Below are 17239 nucleotides of genomic sequence, written 5' to 3' on the forward strand. Positions count from 1 at the left end.
AATTTTACTTTCTACTAGTGATGGCCAAATGAAGCTTCCTGAAGCACTGAAGCTTGTATTGAAAAACGGTTCATTACTCGAAGCTTTTCAACACAGTCCTCTCTGGTGACATCTGGTGGCCAAAAATATGAAGAGCAGCTTGAATCCACAAAATAAAACCAACTGCTTCATTATGATTGCCCACTCTACAGAGTGGAATTCTGTCTGATATTGGGCCGCTGTTGTGTTGCTTTGAACGTGTATTTTTTGGTGGTTAAAAATGTGTTTTATTTGTTTAATAAATAGTTTTGACCAGTAAACTCTCCTTGTTTAAATATGCACCATGGTGTGGTCTTTCTTTGCTTGTGACTTCTTGATGTTGGTAAATACAATAATTGAAAAATACCACGTTTAATATAATATATACATATAATAATGTACAACACATTATGGAATATGCTTCTGCTCTGAGGTCTTGCCTCCATGCACTTATGCAATTAATTGCTAGACGGGTGTATTTATAAATAATATTATATTAGGGAAATTTTCCCAGACATATTTTTGACCTGGGGGTAGAATTGATTGTGAAATGGAAAAGGAAAATGCTTATGAACTTGCAAATTAAAAACATGATGCATTTAAGGTAACCCTTTTTCATTTTTATTTAAAAAGAGAATTTGTTCTAGTGTGCGATGGCCGAACCTGTTCCTTTTCGTGGAGATCATTTCTCCTGCCTTAAGGAAAATCCCTTCACATGGCACAGAGGAGGCTGGAGTGCAGAGAAACTGGTAGATATGCAGTTATACAGTCTACCTGGGCCCCACAAACTATCAGCTAAAGAGAATAAATAAATTAAATTGCTGCACATTTGGCAGACTAACATTTTCAGATTAATTAAACAATAAAAATATATATTTTTACAACATTACATGTAAAGAGTCAAGTGGAAGTTTTTCTAAAGTTATTTAATGATATTGTAATGGACTGGGTTACAAGTTAGTTGACTGTTGTGTTATCAGTGTTTTGTGTTCAGAATTGCCAGTTACTTATGGCATAGTTGGACCACACCCGCAGCATGGTGATTTACTGAGTGTCCTTGAATGTGCGGTAGTCTAGAGGCCGGTTGGCCTGTCAATCAGATCAGCTACCAATGACAGAGAGTCTGGAGGAGAGCAGGTGTGTGGTTGGCTGAGAGTGTTCGGGGGCGGGGGTTAGAGAGAGTGTGTGTGGTGTGGGGCGGAAGAGAGAGAGTGTCGGGGGTTGTGCTGTTGCTGTAGAGCGCACTTTTTTCCCTGTTGTTTTGGCGTTGGCTACGGCCCACAGTAGCCCGTGTTACTATTCTGAATAAACACCGGTAACCGGAACGCTGATCGTCTGTGTCTTCTGTCGAGGGACGCTACACTGGTGTCAGAAGTAAAAGCGAAGCTTTCACCTCCGGAGTTATCTGCGCTCATGCCGCCCCGACTCACGGCATTGGCTGTGGACGCTGGAGATTTTTGCGGGACTTTGCGGAATGCTTCCAATGGATTACTCCAAGATCAAGCGAAAACCTACAGCGGAAGCTCACGGACACGACTGCTCCGCCGGGGACCGGAGGTTCACGGAGCACAGAGAGCGGGTGAGCGAGAGAAGCCGGCTTTGCATCCTCTCACCGTTCGAGTGGCCGAAAGAGCTATTTGGGGACTTCTGCAGCGGCTGGGGGTGTGGAGAAAGACATACCGACGCATAGAGGCACTTTCCACGCTTCCATGAAGACCCCCAGGTATGATGGCAAGGCTGACTGGGAAGCTTTTCATGCACAATTTGAACTGTTGGCCAGGGCTGGTGGGTGGTCTGCTGAAGAGAAATCCCTGCAGCTAGCTATGTGCCTTACTGGCGATGCCCTGTCTAGCTTGCTGCTTTTGAGCCCAGAGGGCAGGGGGGATTATGATGCTTTGGTTGGGGCTCTGAAGAGGCGGTTTGGTTCTTGCTCTGCTCCGAACCTGCTGCGCTCCGAACTGTGCAGCCGCCGCCGTCGACCAGGAGAATCCATTAGGGACCTAGCTAATGACATTGAAGGGCTGGTCCACCGCACCTATGCCCACATGCCCCCCACCATCCAGGGCGAATTAGCTTGTGACCACTTCCTCCAGGCCTTGCTTCCAGATGAGCTGAGGATCCAGACACTGTTAGCTCACCCTAAAATCCCTTCAGGAGGCCCTGGAGCTGGCTACAGAGAGTTACTGTGTGCTGGGGCTGCTAAACCCCTGACTGAGTTGACCAGGCCACCGCAGACGGGGACTGCAGACGGGGACTACAGGAGGGACTGCACCGGGCGCTGCTGAACCCGCATGGGCGGAGGGATTGACCCAATTGGTGAGAGCTGTCACGCTACGTGGGGAACAAAGGCCGAGAAGAGGGCCGAGGGTCTGCTGGGGATGTGGACGGCCGGGTCACCTAGCCCGAGACTGTCCCCACGCCCGCCAGGATCAGGGAAACGACATGGGGTCTGCATAACCGGGACGATGCAGGACCCTGGGGCTGTGTCCCGACCTCCTGTTCCGAGAGGAACAACCCAGCTCAGGGCCCACGGGGGTGCACAGCGCCCCTGCGGAGCTGTGGATGGACAGGTGGAGCGTCTTGTTTTGTTGGGCAGGACTTGGGTTGGCAGCTGCTGGTATGCTCCATTAGTTGTGAATAGACTATGGTGCTCAGCCCTGGTGGATACCAGGTCTTCAGCGACAGTTTTAAGACCTGATGTGGTGGGAAGGGGGGATCGCATCCTCCCTACCATGGTGAAGCTTCAGACTGTGACGGGAGAGCGGGCCCCCATGCTAGGGGAAGCACTGCTCACCCTGAGTGTGGGGGGGAAGTCAGTCCGCTGCTCTGTATGGGTTGCAGACCTGGAAGACTGTATACTGGGGCTGGATGTACTCAGGGCACTGGACTGCGTTATTGACACAAGGGGGGGGGGGGACGCTCTCGTTCCCTGACAGTGGTGTTGTTCGGATGTTGAGGTGGCCACCCCAACCTGATCACCCTGAGGCCCACGCCCTTTCTGAGCTGGCAGCCGACTCCTCCCCGGACCTGACTGGTAGTCCGGCCGCCCCCAAGGAACCACTTACACTGACCTCAACTGCACCCCATGCCGCTTCATGCCCTCCCCTTCTCCCCAAGGAACCGCCGGACAAGGGCGGGAGAGTTTCAGCTGTGAGGGGGGTGTGGGAGGAGAATTGCGATGGACTGACTGCTAGCGAGCAGGGCCTGCTCTGGCAGCTGCTGCTGGACTTTAAGGACTGCTTCTCCTTCTCAGAGGATGATATGGGCCACACTGACCTCCTTCAACATGACATCGATACTGGAGATGCACAGCCCATTCAGATGAGGCCTAGACGCCTCCCCCTGGCCAGACAGACTGCAGCGGAGAGGGCTCTGCAAGAGATGCAGCGTGCTGGACTCATTGAACCATCCACCAGCCCCTGGGCCTCCCCAGTTGTTATGGTTCCAAAGAAAGTGAAGGAAGACTGGCGGTTCTGCGTAGATTTCCGGCCTTTGAATAAGGTGACAAAGAAGGACCCATATCCTCTACCACGTATAGATGAGACCCTTGACATTGTGGCGGGATCCTCATGGTTCTCCTCCCTAGACCTACGCAGCGGGTACTGGCAGGTACCCCTCACACCAGATGCCAGACCAAAGACTGCATTTATTACCAGCGGAGGCTCATGACAATTTAAAGTTCTTCCTTTCGGCCTCTGCAATGCCCCTGCCACGTTTGAGAGACTCATGGATAAGGTGCTCACTGGAATTCCCCGCGGAGAATGCGTGGTTTACCTGGATGACATCTTGGTCCATGGTGCTTCTTTCCACGCTGCCCTCGGGGCCCTCAGACGGGTCCTGGAGAGGGTATTGGCAGCAGGGCTAAAACTCAACCCAAAGAAATGCTGCTTAATGCGACATGAGGTTGCGTTCCTGGGCCACCCACTGGGGGCCGGGGGGTCAGCACCATGGATGATAAGACCCAAGCTGTTAAGGACTGGCCCACCCCAAAATCTGTGCAGGAGTTAAAGAGCTTCCTGGGCTTGGCATCGTACTACAGACGGTTTGTAAGGGGTTTCTCCTGCATAGCCACGCCACTGTTCCACCTGCTCCAAAAGGGTGTGACCTTCCAGTGGACAGCAGGCTGCCAGGTAGCTTTCACCTCACTGCAGGAAGCCCTAGTGGGGGCCCCAGTGCTCTCTCCGCCTGACCCCACTCTGCCCTTTGTCCTTGACACAGATGCCAGCAGTGTCGGATCTGGTGCAGTGCTAGCCCAGGTGACACCCGGCGGGGAGAAAGTGGTGGCATACCATAGTCGGGCCTTCAACAAACCTGAGCGCCGCTATTGTGTCACAAGGCGGGAGCTGCTGGCAGTGGTATGTGCCATACGCCACTTTAAGTACTACCTCGGGGGCCTCCACTTTACGGTCAGAACTGACCATGCTGCCTTGCAGTGGCTCATGTCTTTCAAGGAGCCAGAGGGGCAGCTAGCACGCTGGATTGAGGACCTGCAGGCTTATGATTTTGCGGTCGTGCAACACAGAAACGCAGATGCGCTTTCCCGCAGACCCTGTGCCCAGGATGGATGCCACTACTGTGAGAGGAAGGAAGCTCAGGAGGAGGACCAATTGGTGCCCGATGTAAAGTGTGCTGTGACGGGGGTGGAGGAATGGCCATCCAGTCAGAGGCTGGTTGCTGTGGATGTAACGGAGTGGAGACGTCAACAGGAGGAGGATGCTGACATCAAGCCAGTGCTTGGGTGGATTAAGGAACAGCGACAACCCCAATGGGAGGAAATCGCCATGTTGTCACGGGCCACAAAGGGACTCTGGTCCATGTTTAATGCCTTGCGGCGGCACGATGGAGTGCTACAAAGGGGCTGGAAGGAACCGGCTACGGGCGAGACGAGGTGGCAGTTGGTTGTCCCGCGGGCCCTGCAGGAGATGGTGCTTCGCGCAGTGCATGGGGCCCCAGGGTCTGGCCACTTTGGTGTCACCAAAACACTCCGCCGCCTCCGGCAGGGGTTCTATTGGGCCCGACATAGATGGGATGTAGAGGACTTTTGCCGCCGCTGTGACAGCTGTACAGCACGGAAGGGACCCACAGCCAAATCCCATGCCCAACTGCAACAGTTTCCTTCAGGGTACCCTATGGGGTATCGTCTGTGTCTTCTGTCGAGGGACGCTACAATATTTATATTATGGAAGCAGATTTTTGACATTTTACCTTTTTCCCGTTTTCAGATAAAAAATAAAAAATAAAAAAAAAGATAAAATAAACACGCACAAACAAAAGCAAACGGCCAGAACACAAAGCTGGAAAATCCACCCGATTGACAAAAATCAACTCAAAATCCTCCCACACAACAGAACCACCTCTATTCCTCGCTGGCTCCAAATCTCTCAGTGGAATGATCAGTGGTTCGCTATCCGTCACCATCAAAACACTCCACAAATCCCGCGAATTATTCGCTTTCTTATAAACCATTGAATCAGATACCGAAGCAGTTAGGTTCTAAATGAAGCTTCGGACGTCACTAATCACGTGACTCTGGCCAAATGAATCAAGCTTCGATACAGTGCTTCTGAAGCAGTGTGTTGATTTTTTTGACACACGCACCGGAGTTTCAGCTTCAGCGGGCCATTACTACTTTCTACTGTTGTGTAATGGTTTCTGTGTGCTCTCTCTCCTGGCCTTCACTTTCTCCTCTTCTGCTTTGAAAAGTGTGAAAGACCATGGCCAAAAACTGAAGTTCTCAGGCTGTACAAAAATGTGAGTACACTGGTGTTAAAACAGAAAAGGCTGGGTGGTGTGCAATGCTGTAGAGCTTTAAAAATGTGTCTCTCATCTCCAAACAAGCTCCTGTATCTTGGCCGTAAATACCCTTGGGGAGCAGCGTACTACAGACAGTACCTGAAGCCAGCCTTCAATTTTCAATTCAATTTATTTTATTTATATAGCGCCAAACCACAACAACAGTCGCCTATAATATAATAATACATTCAGAGAAAAGGTTTTACTGATGTTACAGTTAGGGTCACCTGGTCCAGCCCTAACTATATGCTTTAGCAAAAAGGAAAGTTTTAAGCCTAATCTTGAAAGTAGAGATACTGTCTGTCCCCCGAATCCAAACTGGAAGCTGGTTCCACAGAAGAGGGGCCTGAAAACTGAGCGGCACCCGCAATGACGCCTCGCCGCCCTTAGCTTTGTTGACATTTGGGTTTCTTCCCACTGTAACCAAAGTACTTGGTAATATGGGGGTCATATTGTAGGGTTTACCTTGCAATATAAAGCACCTTGAAGCTGTTAGCTGTTGTTGTGATTTGGCGCTGTACAATAAATTTGAATTGGAATGTTTATCATGTGGCTTTTTATTAATAATTTGTTAATCTAAACAATAGAAACATGCAATCATCATGTACACAAGTAGATATTTGAAAGAAGTGCTTTCTACTTTTTACTGAATCACTGGAAAAATAAAAACATTATTTTCTCGCTGACAACTCAGTTCCTTTGGTCTCATTTCTTATGAAGTCAGATGAGTACAATCCTGGATTTGAGCTTTACAGCAGCTTTGTTGTGAAATTCTTCAGCTGTATCAGTCATTAAAAAGATGAGACACGGGTATTGTTGTCAAATTTCCCTACTGCAGGTTTATTGATTCCATCCTCCTTGTTTGGCTGACCAACATTGTCTGTTCCTCCCATGACCTAAGGAAGGAAAAGTACAAGACAGAATTGAGCGCCTGTCATCAGTCGGTTGCTTTTGATACCTTTGCTCTTCAGCACGTACCCCATCTTTGACACGTTTGAACAGGTGATAAGAAAGAGTGTCTTCTTTCATTAGCATAAGTCTTGGGTCCACCGTCTCCCTCAATCCCCCTGAAATGATGAGTGGAAGAACAAATACAAAAAGTCCTTATGAAATAATAAGAAAATGAGATCACAGATCCATTCCCAAGTACAGGTAATTAATGACAAAATCTTTATTTATTTTATTTCATTTGTTTTTTACCTGTCAAGAGACTGATGATTATTCCAACAATAACAGATGTTAAACCTCCAATGACACCGAAGTAAAGGTAGGATGGAGAGTGCCACTGAACCGCATGTCTGGTGGTGAGAGATTAGTAGATATCTTGTTAACAAATGTCTTATTAATGTAATTACACCATATTATGAAAGTATTCTGAAGGCTACAAAGGAATTTGTGAAGACAGTTTGCAAATGAAAAATATATTCAACAAGACTAGGGCACATTTATGCTTTCCACCAGGTTTATTATTATTATTATTATTATTATTATTAATGACCTCACAACATTGCCCCTTACTATATCACTTTTTTTTAAATCATATGGCCTTTTTTTTATTTTACTATACTTTCGTTCATTATAGGAAAGCTCCGTCATCCCATCTCACCAGATAATATTTCATTCATTCAAGACAGACCCGACCACACTTACATGTCATCAGTATTCTGTCCTGGGGTTGTGGTAAAAAGAGTTGGTTCTGTTGGCAGTGGGGTAGTCCAATTGAAACTGCTACCAGTAGTAAAGTTACAACCCTCAGTGCTCAGAAAGAGAGGTCGGGTCATCTCAGGAGGAGAAGGGGATATCATCCCTATAATGCTCACAGAGACAGCTGCAGCCAATCCTGTCACGAGACCACATAGACCTCCCTGTGGACAAATATCAGAATCAGAATCTTTATTGCCATTGCGCTTTTGAACAACAAAAACTGCATGTAAACCCATTCAGTACAAGTGGAAGGGGGCACTGTTAAGAGAAACAAGTATAGATGTACGATAAATTTTAAACAAAGAAAAAAAAATAGTATGTACAAGTCTGTCTGTGAAGGTTCTCAGTCATCCAGGTCATCGTAGTCAAAGGAGCTTGCAAAGAAAAGCGTCTGGACTTCTTTAAGTTGCTTGAAGACGTTTCACCTCTCATCCGAGAAGCTTCTTCAGTTCTAAGGTCAAATGGTGGGGAGTCCCAGATTTAAACCTAGTGGGAGTATCCCCCCGCAGAGGGACAAAAGGACCCCCTGATGATCCTCTAATCGCCTGAGCCAAGGTGTGAAACTGGGTGTGGGTCCCAATCAGCCAGGGTTTCGGGTGAGCTCGTTGCACCGGCTACATAGGGGATGACAATGTTGTTGCGTCTGTCCTTCTTATCAGAATCTTATCGGTGTATCAGAAAAACTCAGGAGAGTTTTCTCCAAGCATGACATCCCGGTGTATTTCAGACCCAGCAACACGCCCAGACAAAAACTGGTTCACCCCGAAAGACAACACCCCAAAACACAGACTTAACAATGTGGTGTATGCTGTACAGTGCAGCAAGGAATGCCCAGACCTCTACATTGGAGAGACCAAACAGCCACTTCACAAGCGCATGGCACAACATAGAAGAGCCACCTCCACACGACAAGACTCAGCAGTCCATCTGCATCTTAAGGACAAAGGTCACTCTTTTGAGGATGCCAATGTTCACATTTTGGACAGAGAGGACAGATGGTTTGAGAGAGGAGTGAAAGAAGCCATCTATGTCCACTGTGAGCGACCATCTTTGAACAGAGGCGGTGGTTTACGACACCAACTGTCTGCCATTTATAATCCAGTTTTGAGATCCCTCCCCAGACGCCTTAACGCCCACTCACATCCTGGGCCATCTGACCTCAGGAATTCGCATGATAAGGTGGGGCCAGGTTTCACAATGAACTCACCCGAAACCCTGGCTGATTGGGACCCACACCCAGTTTCACACCTTGGCTCAGGCGATTGGAGGATCATCAGGGGGTCCTTTTGTCCCTCTGCAGGGGGACACTACCACTAGGTTTAAATCTGGGACTCCCCACCATTTGACCTTAGAACTGAAGAAGCTTCTCAGATGAGAGGTGAAACTGTCACGGTGTCCTTCTGGATGCTGTAGGCTTTCCTGTGGCAGCAGGACCTGTACACCTCCTCCAGGGAAGAGTACAGCTCTTGATCACAGCTGATGATCCTCTGTGCTGTGTTGATGACCCTCTGGAGTGATGCTTACTCCTAAGCAGTACTGCTGGCAAACCACACTGGGATGCAGTGTGTCAGTGTACTTTCAATGGAGCACCTGTAGAAGGACACTAGCAGCTCCTTGGCTAAGGCGTTGTTCTTCAGGACGCTCAGGAAGTGGAGTCGCTGCTGTGCCTTCTTGATCATAGCTGTGGTGTTTGTTTTCCAGGATAGGTCACTACCCAGGTGCAGGCCCAGGAGTCAGAGACCCTCTCCAAACAGTCCCCATTAATGTGTATGGGCTGGGGGTCAGATTTGTTCCTTCTGAGGTCAACTACTATTTCTTTGGGGTTTTTTTGGTATTGACGACCAGATTGTTTCAGCTGCACCTTGATGACATATTTTCGACTTCATCCCTGTATGCAGACTCATCTCCCGTCATGATGAGCCCAATCACAGTTGTGTCATCAGCAAACTTGTTAAAGTTAATATTTACAGCATACGAATGTTGGGTGGGTGGGTGGGGGGTGCAGTCGTGAGTGTATAGAGCGTACAGCAGGGGACTCGGCACACATCCCTGAGTTTGGTCATTATTATTTTTATCCTGCTGTTAACATTTTTTTAAAAACATTAAGCATTTAATAAAGTGTTTTTTAATACTGTTAATAAGAAAAATGCTCCCGTACTATGTTATACGATGATAAATTGATGTTAGGTTGATTTAGGAAAATACCAAAATGAGAATGGACTTACTTTGGAGTTGACAAATGGACAGAGGACACCCAAACTGAACAGACCGAGTAAAGGACCCCCAGTGACCCCCCAAATGATGGACACTGCCTGTTTGAAGAGACCTGCAGCTCAAAAAACACTTTAAGAATGGTCGTATTTACTGAGGTGAAAAATTTACTTATTTACGTAACTAACATGCTTTCTAATAAACAACAACAACGTTCCTGGATGTGTTTGCCTGAACACATTGACAGCTCTGCATTAACAGATCCCTCTACCTGCATAATATGTCCCATGAGTGATGCCAGTCCAGCCATGGCAACGCATACAATTCCAAAAAACACACCTGCAAAAACATCACATCACAAAATGACATTTTTATCGACTACCAGCCGCATCCATGTAGCAGTAATTAATCTAATATAACATGCAGTCTGTGTTATAAACAAACAACAGGAAACTCGTTATTTACTCAGCCCTTTGGAGATTAAGAGAAGCTTTTTCTCAGATAGTTTAATGCGTGGTTTGATCAGGTCCTCCGTGGTCACTGCAGCCATTGCGTTGATTGAAGTAGAAACTGTGCTGAACATGAAGAAATGAACCATGTTTACTCTGGACTAATGGACATAACTGACACTTCAAATGTGGCACAGCTTTAAATGTTACATGCAACATGAATAAAAATATATCAAATTATGTTGTATGAACCTCAGAGAGGCACTATATACTGCAGCAAAAAATAGTCCTGGAAGACCTTGGTGATCTGCCAAGATATCCATCACCAAATAAGGCAACAGCTGTAAAGGAAAAAAAGATTTTTATTTTAAGATCATAAAATAACTTGAATAAAAACAAACATCCTGTGGTTTCTTTGTTTATGTGTATGGACCTGATCAGGTGATGAAACTTGTCCAGCTTTCCATGGGTCACAGTTCTTATAGAACGAATAAAGACACAGCCCTGAAATCACTGACGATGTCAGGGTGCAAGCTAGGCCTAACACGTTGATGAAGAGAGCTCTGAAAAAACACAACACGAAAAAGTGACGTATGCAAACAAAAATCAGTGTAGCATAGCAAATGAGATTATATTTCTTATCACTGTATGCTGATGATGTCTAAAACGATAACTCAATATGAAGAATGTGAATGAAGTTGGAGTTAATTGAATAAGGATCCATTATTTTTTGTTTCATTTATTTTATTTACTTATCTTTTCTCCTCGTTACTATGTGGAGTGTAGGGCCGTGCAGAGAGGTTTAAAGGGGCGGATGCTCAAAGTTAAAAAGGGGCACATTGAACCAGGTTGAATAACAACAACACACATTCATCAAGAATCTAATATGGGAAGGGCAGGGCTGTGTTGATCTGAGACTGTAGACATTAAAAAGTCCATAGGAGAGATGGTAGCTGATTAAACAAGTGTCATGAGATAATAACAAAATGCAAAGATTGGTGACAGCGCTTGGGACCATAAGGCAACAAAAAACTGTGAGAAATAATTTAGGCTCTGCCTGTGATTCACTCTTTGCTTCTCTTCTTCCTTCCATCCCATCATTTCATATATCACTCTCCACTTGCTGTCTATCTGAGAACAAGGCACAACTTGCTATTGCAATAAACTATAATCTAATTATCCACACCTAACAACTCTTGCACTTAATCTATAATAAAATGATGACAGAAAAATGTTATAGCACTGCCTTTAGTAGCCTCACACAGCTCCTGCTGTTTCCTCCTCATGTCCTTACCAGGCATGTCTGGACAATGTTATATCATGAGTAATATTTTTTTTAAAAATCCATCTAAATGAAACACACACATGCACGCACACACAATGACATTTTAGACCTTCTTCAGAATACTGTATATACTATGGGCATCATGGTGCTGATCCAGAATCTTTTTTTTTAATTTATTTATTACTAGAGCTACAATAATAAAGCAATGAGGAGGGGGAAGTAATAAATATGAAATAATGTCATTATGATGATTCCATTTGTTTCACTATCCACTCTGTGCAGGGGCAAAGCTTATTACATTTTTAAACTGTAGAGATACAATCATTTTACTGCTGTAAAATCCAAATTTTGTCTTATTTAAAATATAAATCTAATATAATCTGCTTCTTAATGTATGTTCTTTAAAATACAGCGTGTGTTTTTTTAATGTATTATAATTATTATAATGCATAATTATGTGGACATGCATATTAGATCGTTTTTTAGTGAAATATAATCCCTCCAGAAAGGCAGGAAAAGCCCGGAAACTTACTTTAAAACTAAATATGTTCTAAATACTTTAAAACTAAATATGTTCCCTAAAACGGTGACAGAGCTACAGACCCATGACAGCCTTACACAGGTAGCCAGCAGCTATGACCAGCACTACTTGTGCAGTTAATAAAAGGACAGGTAATGTTTGTCACGTTGTTGCACACACAGCACGCTCGTTTGTTTCAGTTCGTCATTTGACACAAGACATCTTACCAACGTGTACGTAATGAGCTAATACTCCTGGGTGCTACACACTACAGTGTACGCTGTACACCTACTTACTGGTTTTGTCGCATCAGTCTGTGTCTCTGAGTTAACTTGTGTTTCTCCTACAGCTCCGGACCACTAAAAATGCGCGTGCTCTTTGTGAGCTCGTTCCCGTCTCGTAACCAGCGCGTTCTGCCGTCGAGGGCGATCATTGGTTAAATGTGATCATGTGACTGATGCAAGCCAGATCCTTTTATTTAGCAAAACTGTGATTAATAGTTAAATATTATTGTTGAGGGGCACAGACAGGACTCCGCACGCACACACACATAAAAAAATAAATAATTTTTTTTAAAAAGTTGCCTTATCAAAAGGGCACCCATCAGGAAAGGGGCGGGTGCTCAAGCCCCTCTAGCCCCCCCTCTGCACGTGCCTGGTGGAGTGGTATATTCTGATTGTAAATTTGTTGTTTGGTTTGAGTTAGGACTGGAAATAAGTGTTAATGTTAGTTTGTTCCTTGACTTTTGGTGCCCACTTGCGAAATAAGTTGGATTGTAGATAGGGGGCAGGGTTTAATAAGAATATATTCTTCTGCCTGCTCCTTTTCACACGTGGTTGCAGTGCTTTACTGACAGAAAGTGTAGTTGGTTTGTTTGAAAGAACTAACTGTGGAAACTGTTGACCAAGTGTGAAATAATTAAATTAAATTAAATTAAATTAAATTAAATTAAATTAAATTAAATTAAATTAAATTAAATTATGTCATCATTTATAATAGCTTCATAGCTATCTTTTCCGAGTTTATGATAAGAACGTGTCATTTGCCAGCAAACCCCACCAATGTAGTGTCTTTGGCTGAATCAGAATTTACATAGATGTGGAAATAGACGTGTCATATATTGTTGCTTTTTAAAAAAAAAACTTTTTATTATTATTATTTTAATTATTAGTTTTGCAAGCTAAACAGGAAGGAAGGAATACATTCCTTTGAATCACTCACAATCTGGCATGTTTAATGCTCTTGCAGGAGTTGTATCTCTGAACTTGAGGTTGGTAGGTCCCATAAACTGCACTCCAACCAACTGTCCCTCCGATGACTAGTGTCCAAAAAGTGTGTCTTCTCAGAGGGTTTATGTCAAAGCTGGGATTACACAATGAAAGGATGATTTTAGTATAACACACACACACACACACACACACACACATACACATACACACACACACACACACACATATACTCACTCCACAAAGTTAATTCTTCCTCCTTCTTGGGCATCTGACAAGATAGTGGAGATTCCTCCTTTTAAGATCACACTTTTGATTATAACAGACATGTAGCCTGCAAACATTATTCCAATCTGGAAGAAAAATCAGAGATTTGTTTGGTTGGCAGATCTGTATTCTGTAACTATGTTGACAGATTTTGGTCCCAGTTATCAAATTCTTGCTAATTTACATGAATACTGCAAAGAATCAAGACATGACTCAAACGTGGTTGTGGTGTCGATAAAATTAGACTGAAACCTGATTGCAATTTAATTCAGTTTTACTTACATAGAATATGGAATATATTTATATGGTTCCAAATCATAACAAAAGGACATTATATTGTAAGATAAAGACGCTACAATCCAGAGAAAACGCCAGCAATCAAATGGCAGTGTGAACCAAAAAACTCCCTTTTAACAGGAAGAAACGTGAACGTCAGGAAGGGGCAGCCATCTACCACAACTATTTGGAGGCATTTGTGTATTTTTTTTTCGTTTTATTTGATCCAGAACCCTACCTGAACAACATCTGTCCACACCACAGCTTTCAGGCCACCCTGTAACAAACGCCACAAAACAAGAAAAATCTCTGTCAAAAAGGTTAGGAAGCTGTATTAATGAACAGAATGCATAACGTGGAAATATGTGACCGTATTCTGTAGTAGAACATTTTCAGAAAGCACAAGTGATGGGAATAACGGCGTCACTAACGACGTTACTTTTTTCAGTAACAAGTACATTAATAAGGGGGGGACAGGACAATGGACAGGCGAAGGAAAAGTGCCAGAGATTAATAACAACTAATGCATCCACAGGCAGCTGTATACCTCTGTTTAATCTGCAGTGGAGCAAAGTGAAAATTTGTCCTGTCTGAAGAGTCACATTTTTTGTGGAGACTGTTGAAAAGCTGAAGTCCTAGATTACCCATGAATGAGAAAACACTGTGCTCTGTAAACTACAGCAACTGGTTTCTAAGCTTTCAAATGTTTGCAGACTTTTAGAAAAAAAAAAAAAACAGGTGACGCAACACATTATGCAATCACGGTTTCAACTTTTGACCCTTAGTGATTGCAGGTGAAAACATCAAATTTTAAAAATGGGCACATATTTTTCATGAAACAAAACAAATCATTTGAATTAAATCATCCAAATGAAAACGTCAAGAAATCAGAGGTGATGTTAAATGAGAGATATTTTGTTTTAAAGGGTAAATGGGAAGGGGACCTCGTGAATTTTAGGAAAATGTAAATATTCTCATTTAATCTCTGCTGAATGTGAAAGTGGGGGTCTCTTAAGGTTCCTGGCTTAGTGATGCTCGATGAGGTTCGACTGACAATGTGATGCACTGCAGTGTGTGTGTCGTATGTAATAAATGTTTTACTAACCAGTGCACAATACAAAGTACAAACAGTGGCTGTTGAAATAATCCCACCCCACAGGTTCATACCAGTCACTGCAAAAAGAAGGGAAATTCATTAACAGGGGAAACACTCTTGTTCAAGATCCCTTCACGAACTTAACTGCTGTGAACTGGAGCTGACATACCTTGGTTCAAAGCCAGAGCTGGAGCATAAATTACAAGTCCAGTGTAGAGCAACTGTGGCAAAAAGTTAGAAAGTCACAGCAACAACATGTCTCTGCTGATACCAACGTAGTTTTATGTGCAGAAGTCAAAGCACTACAAAGATTGAACCACTGGCTTCTTACTGCGTTAAAAAAGAAGATCAGCATTCCCAGGAGACGAGTGGCTCTGCTGAAACGCAGCTCCAGATACTTGGCAGAGACCAGACAGAGAAAAGACGCATATTGATACTGATACATGAAACTTCTAGTTCCCCTCACTCCCTCCAATTCAAAGCTAGTACTTTGTACACTTACTGACAGGTGTAGCCCAGACAACAGTTTAAAATATAGCAAAAATAATGTTGAAAACAAAACCACAGTTACCTCATATGTGCTGTTGATGGCCAGTCTGTAGAAAACTGGGAGAAAGACTTCGGATGTGTACACCACTGCTATTACATAGGAAATACTTAAATAGCCAAATATGGCTCCGTAGCGATACACCTACGGACAGGTTGAAAAAGATTTATGGAAACACAAAATAGCAAAACAGCTGGTTGGCTGGTGAAACTTTGCCGGAGATCATTTGAAACGCTGATGCTGCTGATACTGAACGAGCTTTGGAGCAACATATGAACAGTGCTGAACTCTGGTGAGTAACACGAAGACTTTAAATTCGTTATTTGATTTGTTTGAAATTGAAAGCGGTGCACTCAAAGTAATGCTCGGTTAGCTGACTCCAGCCGTCTTCTAATGCACAGAAATCACAGTTTTACGCATTTTATAAAATTCTAATTTAAGCTCTGAATAAATGTTTGTGCGCTGAGGAAGCTGAGTGCAGATCCAGGACAGTCCCGACACGTTACCTCGGCTGGGTTGGAGAGCACAGTGACGGATGACATGTAGCTGGCAGTGAGGGACATGGAGACAGCCAGGGCATTGAGTTTTCGGCCCCCAGTTAAAAAGTCCCTGGAGGTTCCTTGTTTCCTGCTTCTCCAGGCGTAATAAAAACCAACAGCAGCAGACAGGAGCAGAACGACAGCAAACACCACATAGTCTGCTGCCACGAGCAAGTGAGCATCCCCGGACATTTTATCAGTCGGAGCAAAACTGAAATAAAGCTAAAGCGTTTATCAGGCAGTGCTTTGTAGATCACTGGGAAGGCGGTGTCATCACCTCCAGGTACTCTATTAAATTGTAAGATAAATTATTCCAGGCGGTGCGCGCACGCGTCCTTTCAGGTTAAGCTCAAAGTTAATGAATAAAGTTTAGAATTTCGAGTGTGAACCCAAACACATAAAACTTGGGTAACAATAGTGCTTTGTGCCACCACCAGAAAACTGGATGCATGTTTAAAGGACCTCTTTCTTGTGCTGTGGCTGGTGGATGTCAGATAGGGACGTGCTCTTTGTCCTGGGATTTGGGTCGTTTCTGCAGATTACGCTGTGTTTGCATTTGGAACACCATGTGTATTTGTTCTGGGCCCTCTGTGATATTGTGTTAAAGGTTTGATAATCAGTTATTGCAGACACACTGTTATAGTGTTAAGGTTCAAAATTGAGGAAGGAGAATACAAACCACCCATGGTCCAGGAGCTCTTGGTCAAACAATGATTTTAATGAATACACACGTGTGGGAAGAACACTCTGTACGCCGACAGCAAGTGATCTCCGACTTCCTCAAAGCATACACAGATTTTATACCGTCAGGACTTGTTTACTGACGCCCCTTCATGCGTCACAGATACATTTTATACATAGATCAGATCAACACCACAATGACTTTTAACCCAGAAGATCATCTTCTATTTTCATGGCTGGTACTTTCCGTTCTTGCCTTAAAGTGAATTGTTCCTCTTTCTTGCCGAGACACGACTAATCTCTCCTCTAAATAAATCTAACTCGTGTGTGTGTGTGTGTTGACCCCACATGCTCTTTGTGTCACCTCTTCACCTACTAACTGTCTGTGTCTCGTCCTCAAATGCTCTTTCTTAATTCACCTGTTGCACTTCTGACCTTTCACTAGACCAGAGGCTCACGGAGACTATGTGTATGTCTTCTACTAAATAAATGTTTTAACCAAGAACCTCTACTAAAACCTTAATATGAAATGACCTGATATATAAGTGTTTTGTAAGCATGTATTGCAATTCCTTCTATGGCTCCAAATCACTTGCACAATAGATTGTCCGGACATCGCGCCGAACA

At 44.2% G+C, this 17239-nt stretch overlaps 1 protein-coding gene across 4 annotated transcripts; it reads right to left on the reverse strand.

The window, feature by feature from the left end:
• Positions 1-6352: 6352 nt before the first annotated feature.
• On the reverse strand, positions 6353-16363 carry LOC146689872 (sodium-coupled monocarboxylate transporter 1-like). 4 transcript variants are annotated; one of them, XM_085437684.1, is made up of 17 exons: positions 15899-16354; positions 15417-15536; positions 15177-15242; positions 15015-15066; positions 14855-14922; positions 13988-14026; positions 13444-13559; positions 13202-13342; positions 10609-10738; positions 10428-10516; positions 10192-10301; positions 9998-10065; positions 9741-9827; positions 7462-7676; positions 7012-7109; positions 6790-6878; positions 6353-6707 (listed from the first exon to the last, which is right to left on the reverse strand). In XM_085437684.1, the coding sequence occupies exons 1-17, from the start codon at positions 16121-16123 to the stop codon at positions 6603-6605; spliced, it is 1818 nt and encodes a 605-aa protein (XP_085293810.1). In that variant the 5' UTR covers positions 16124-16354; the 3' UTR covers positions 6353-6602. The 4 variants fall into 4 exon arrangements, with proteins under 4 accessions (XP_085293810.1, XP_085293809.1, XP_085293812.1 ...); XM_085437683.1 differs by having other exon boundaries at positions 15177-15536; positions 15899-16357; XM_085437686.1 differs by lacking the exons at positions 14855-14922; positions 15015-15066; positions 15177-15242; positions 15417-15536 and having other exon boundaries at positions 15899-16351.
• Positions 16364-17239: the final 876 nt, after the last annotated feature.

Source organism: Copadichromis virginalis, linkage group LG17, assembly GCF_057382275.1.
Source record: "Copadichromis virginalis isolate Kocher_CV1m ecotype Utaka linkage group LG17, C_Virginalis_male_GT1.1, whole genome shotgun sequence".
Taxonomy (NCBI): domain Eukaryota; kingdom Metazoa; phylum Chordata; class Actinopteri; order Cichliformes; family Cichlidae; genus Copadichromis; species Copadichromis virginalis.

Excerpts from the sequence above, each read along its gene's own strand:
- LOC146689872 (XM_085437683.1), bottom strand. The coding sequence starts at position 16,123 with ATGTCCGGGGATGCTCACTTGCTCGTGGCAGCAGACTATGTGGTGTTT. Across the intron at positions 14,923-15,014 it reads AGCTCTGGCTTTGAACCAAG|TGACTGGTATGAACCTGTGG; the intron begins GTATGTCAGCTC and ends TTCTTTTTGCAG. Across the intron at positions 10,302-10,427 it reads GTATATAGTGCCTCTCTGAG|CACAGTTTCTACTTCAATCA; the intron begins GTTCATACAACA and ends CTTCATGTTCAG.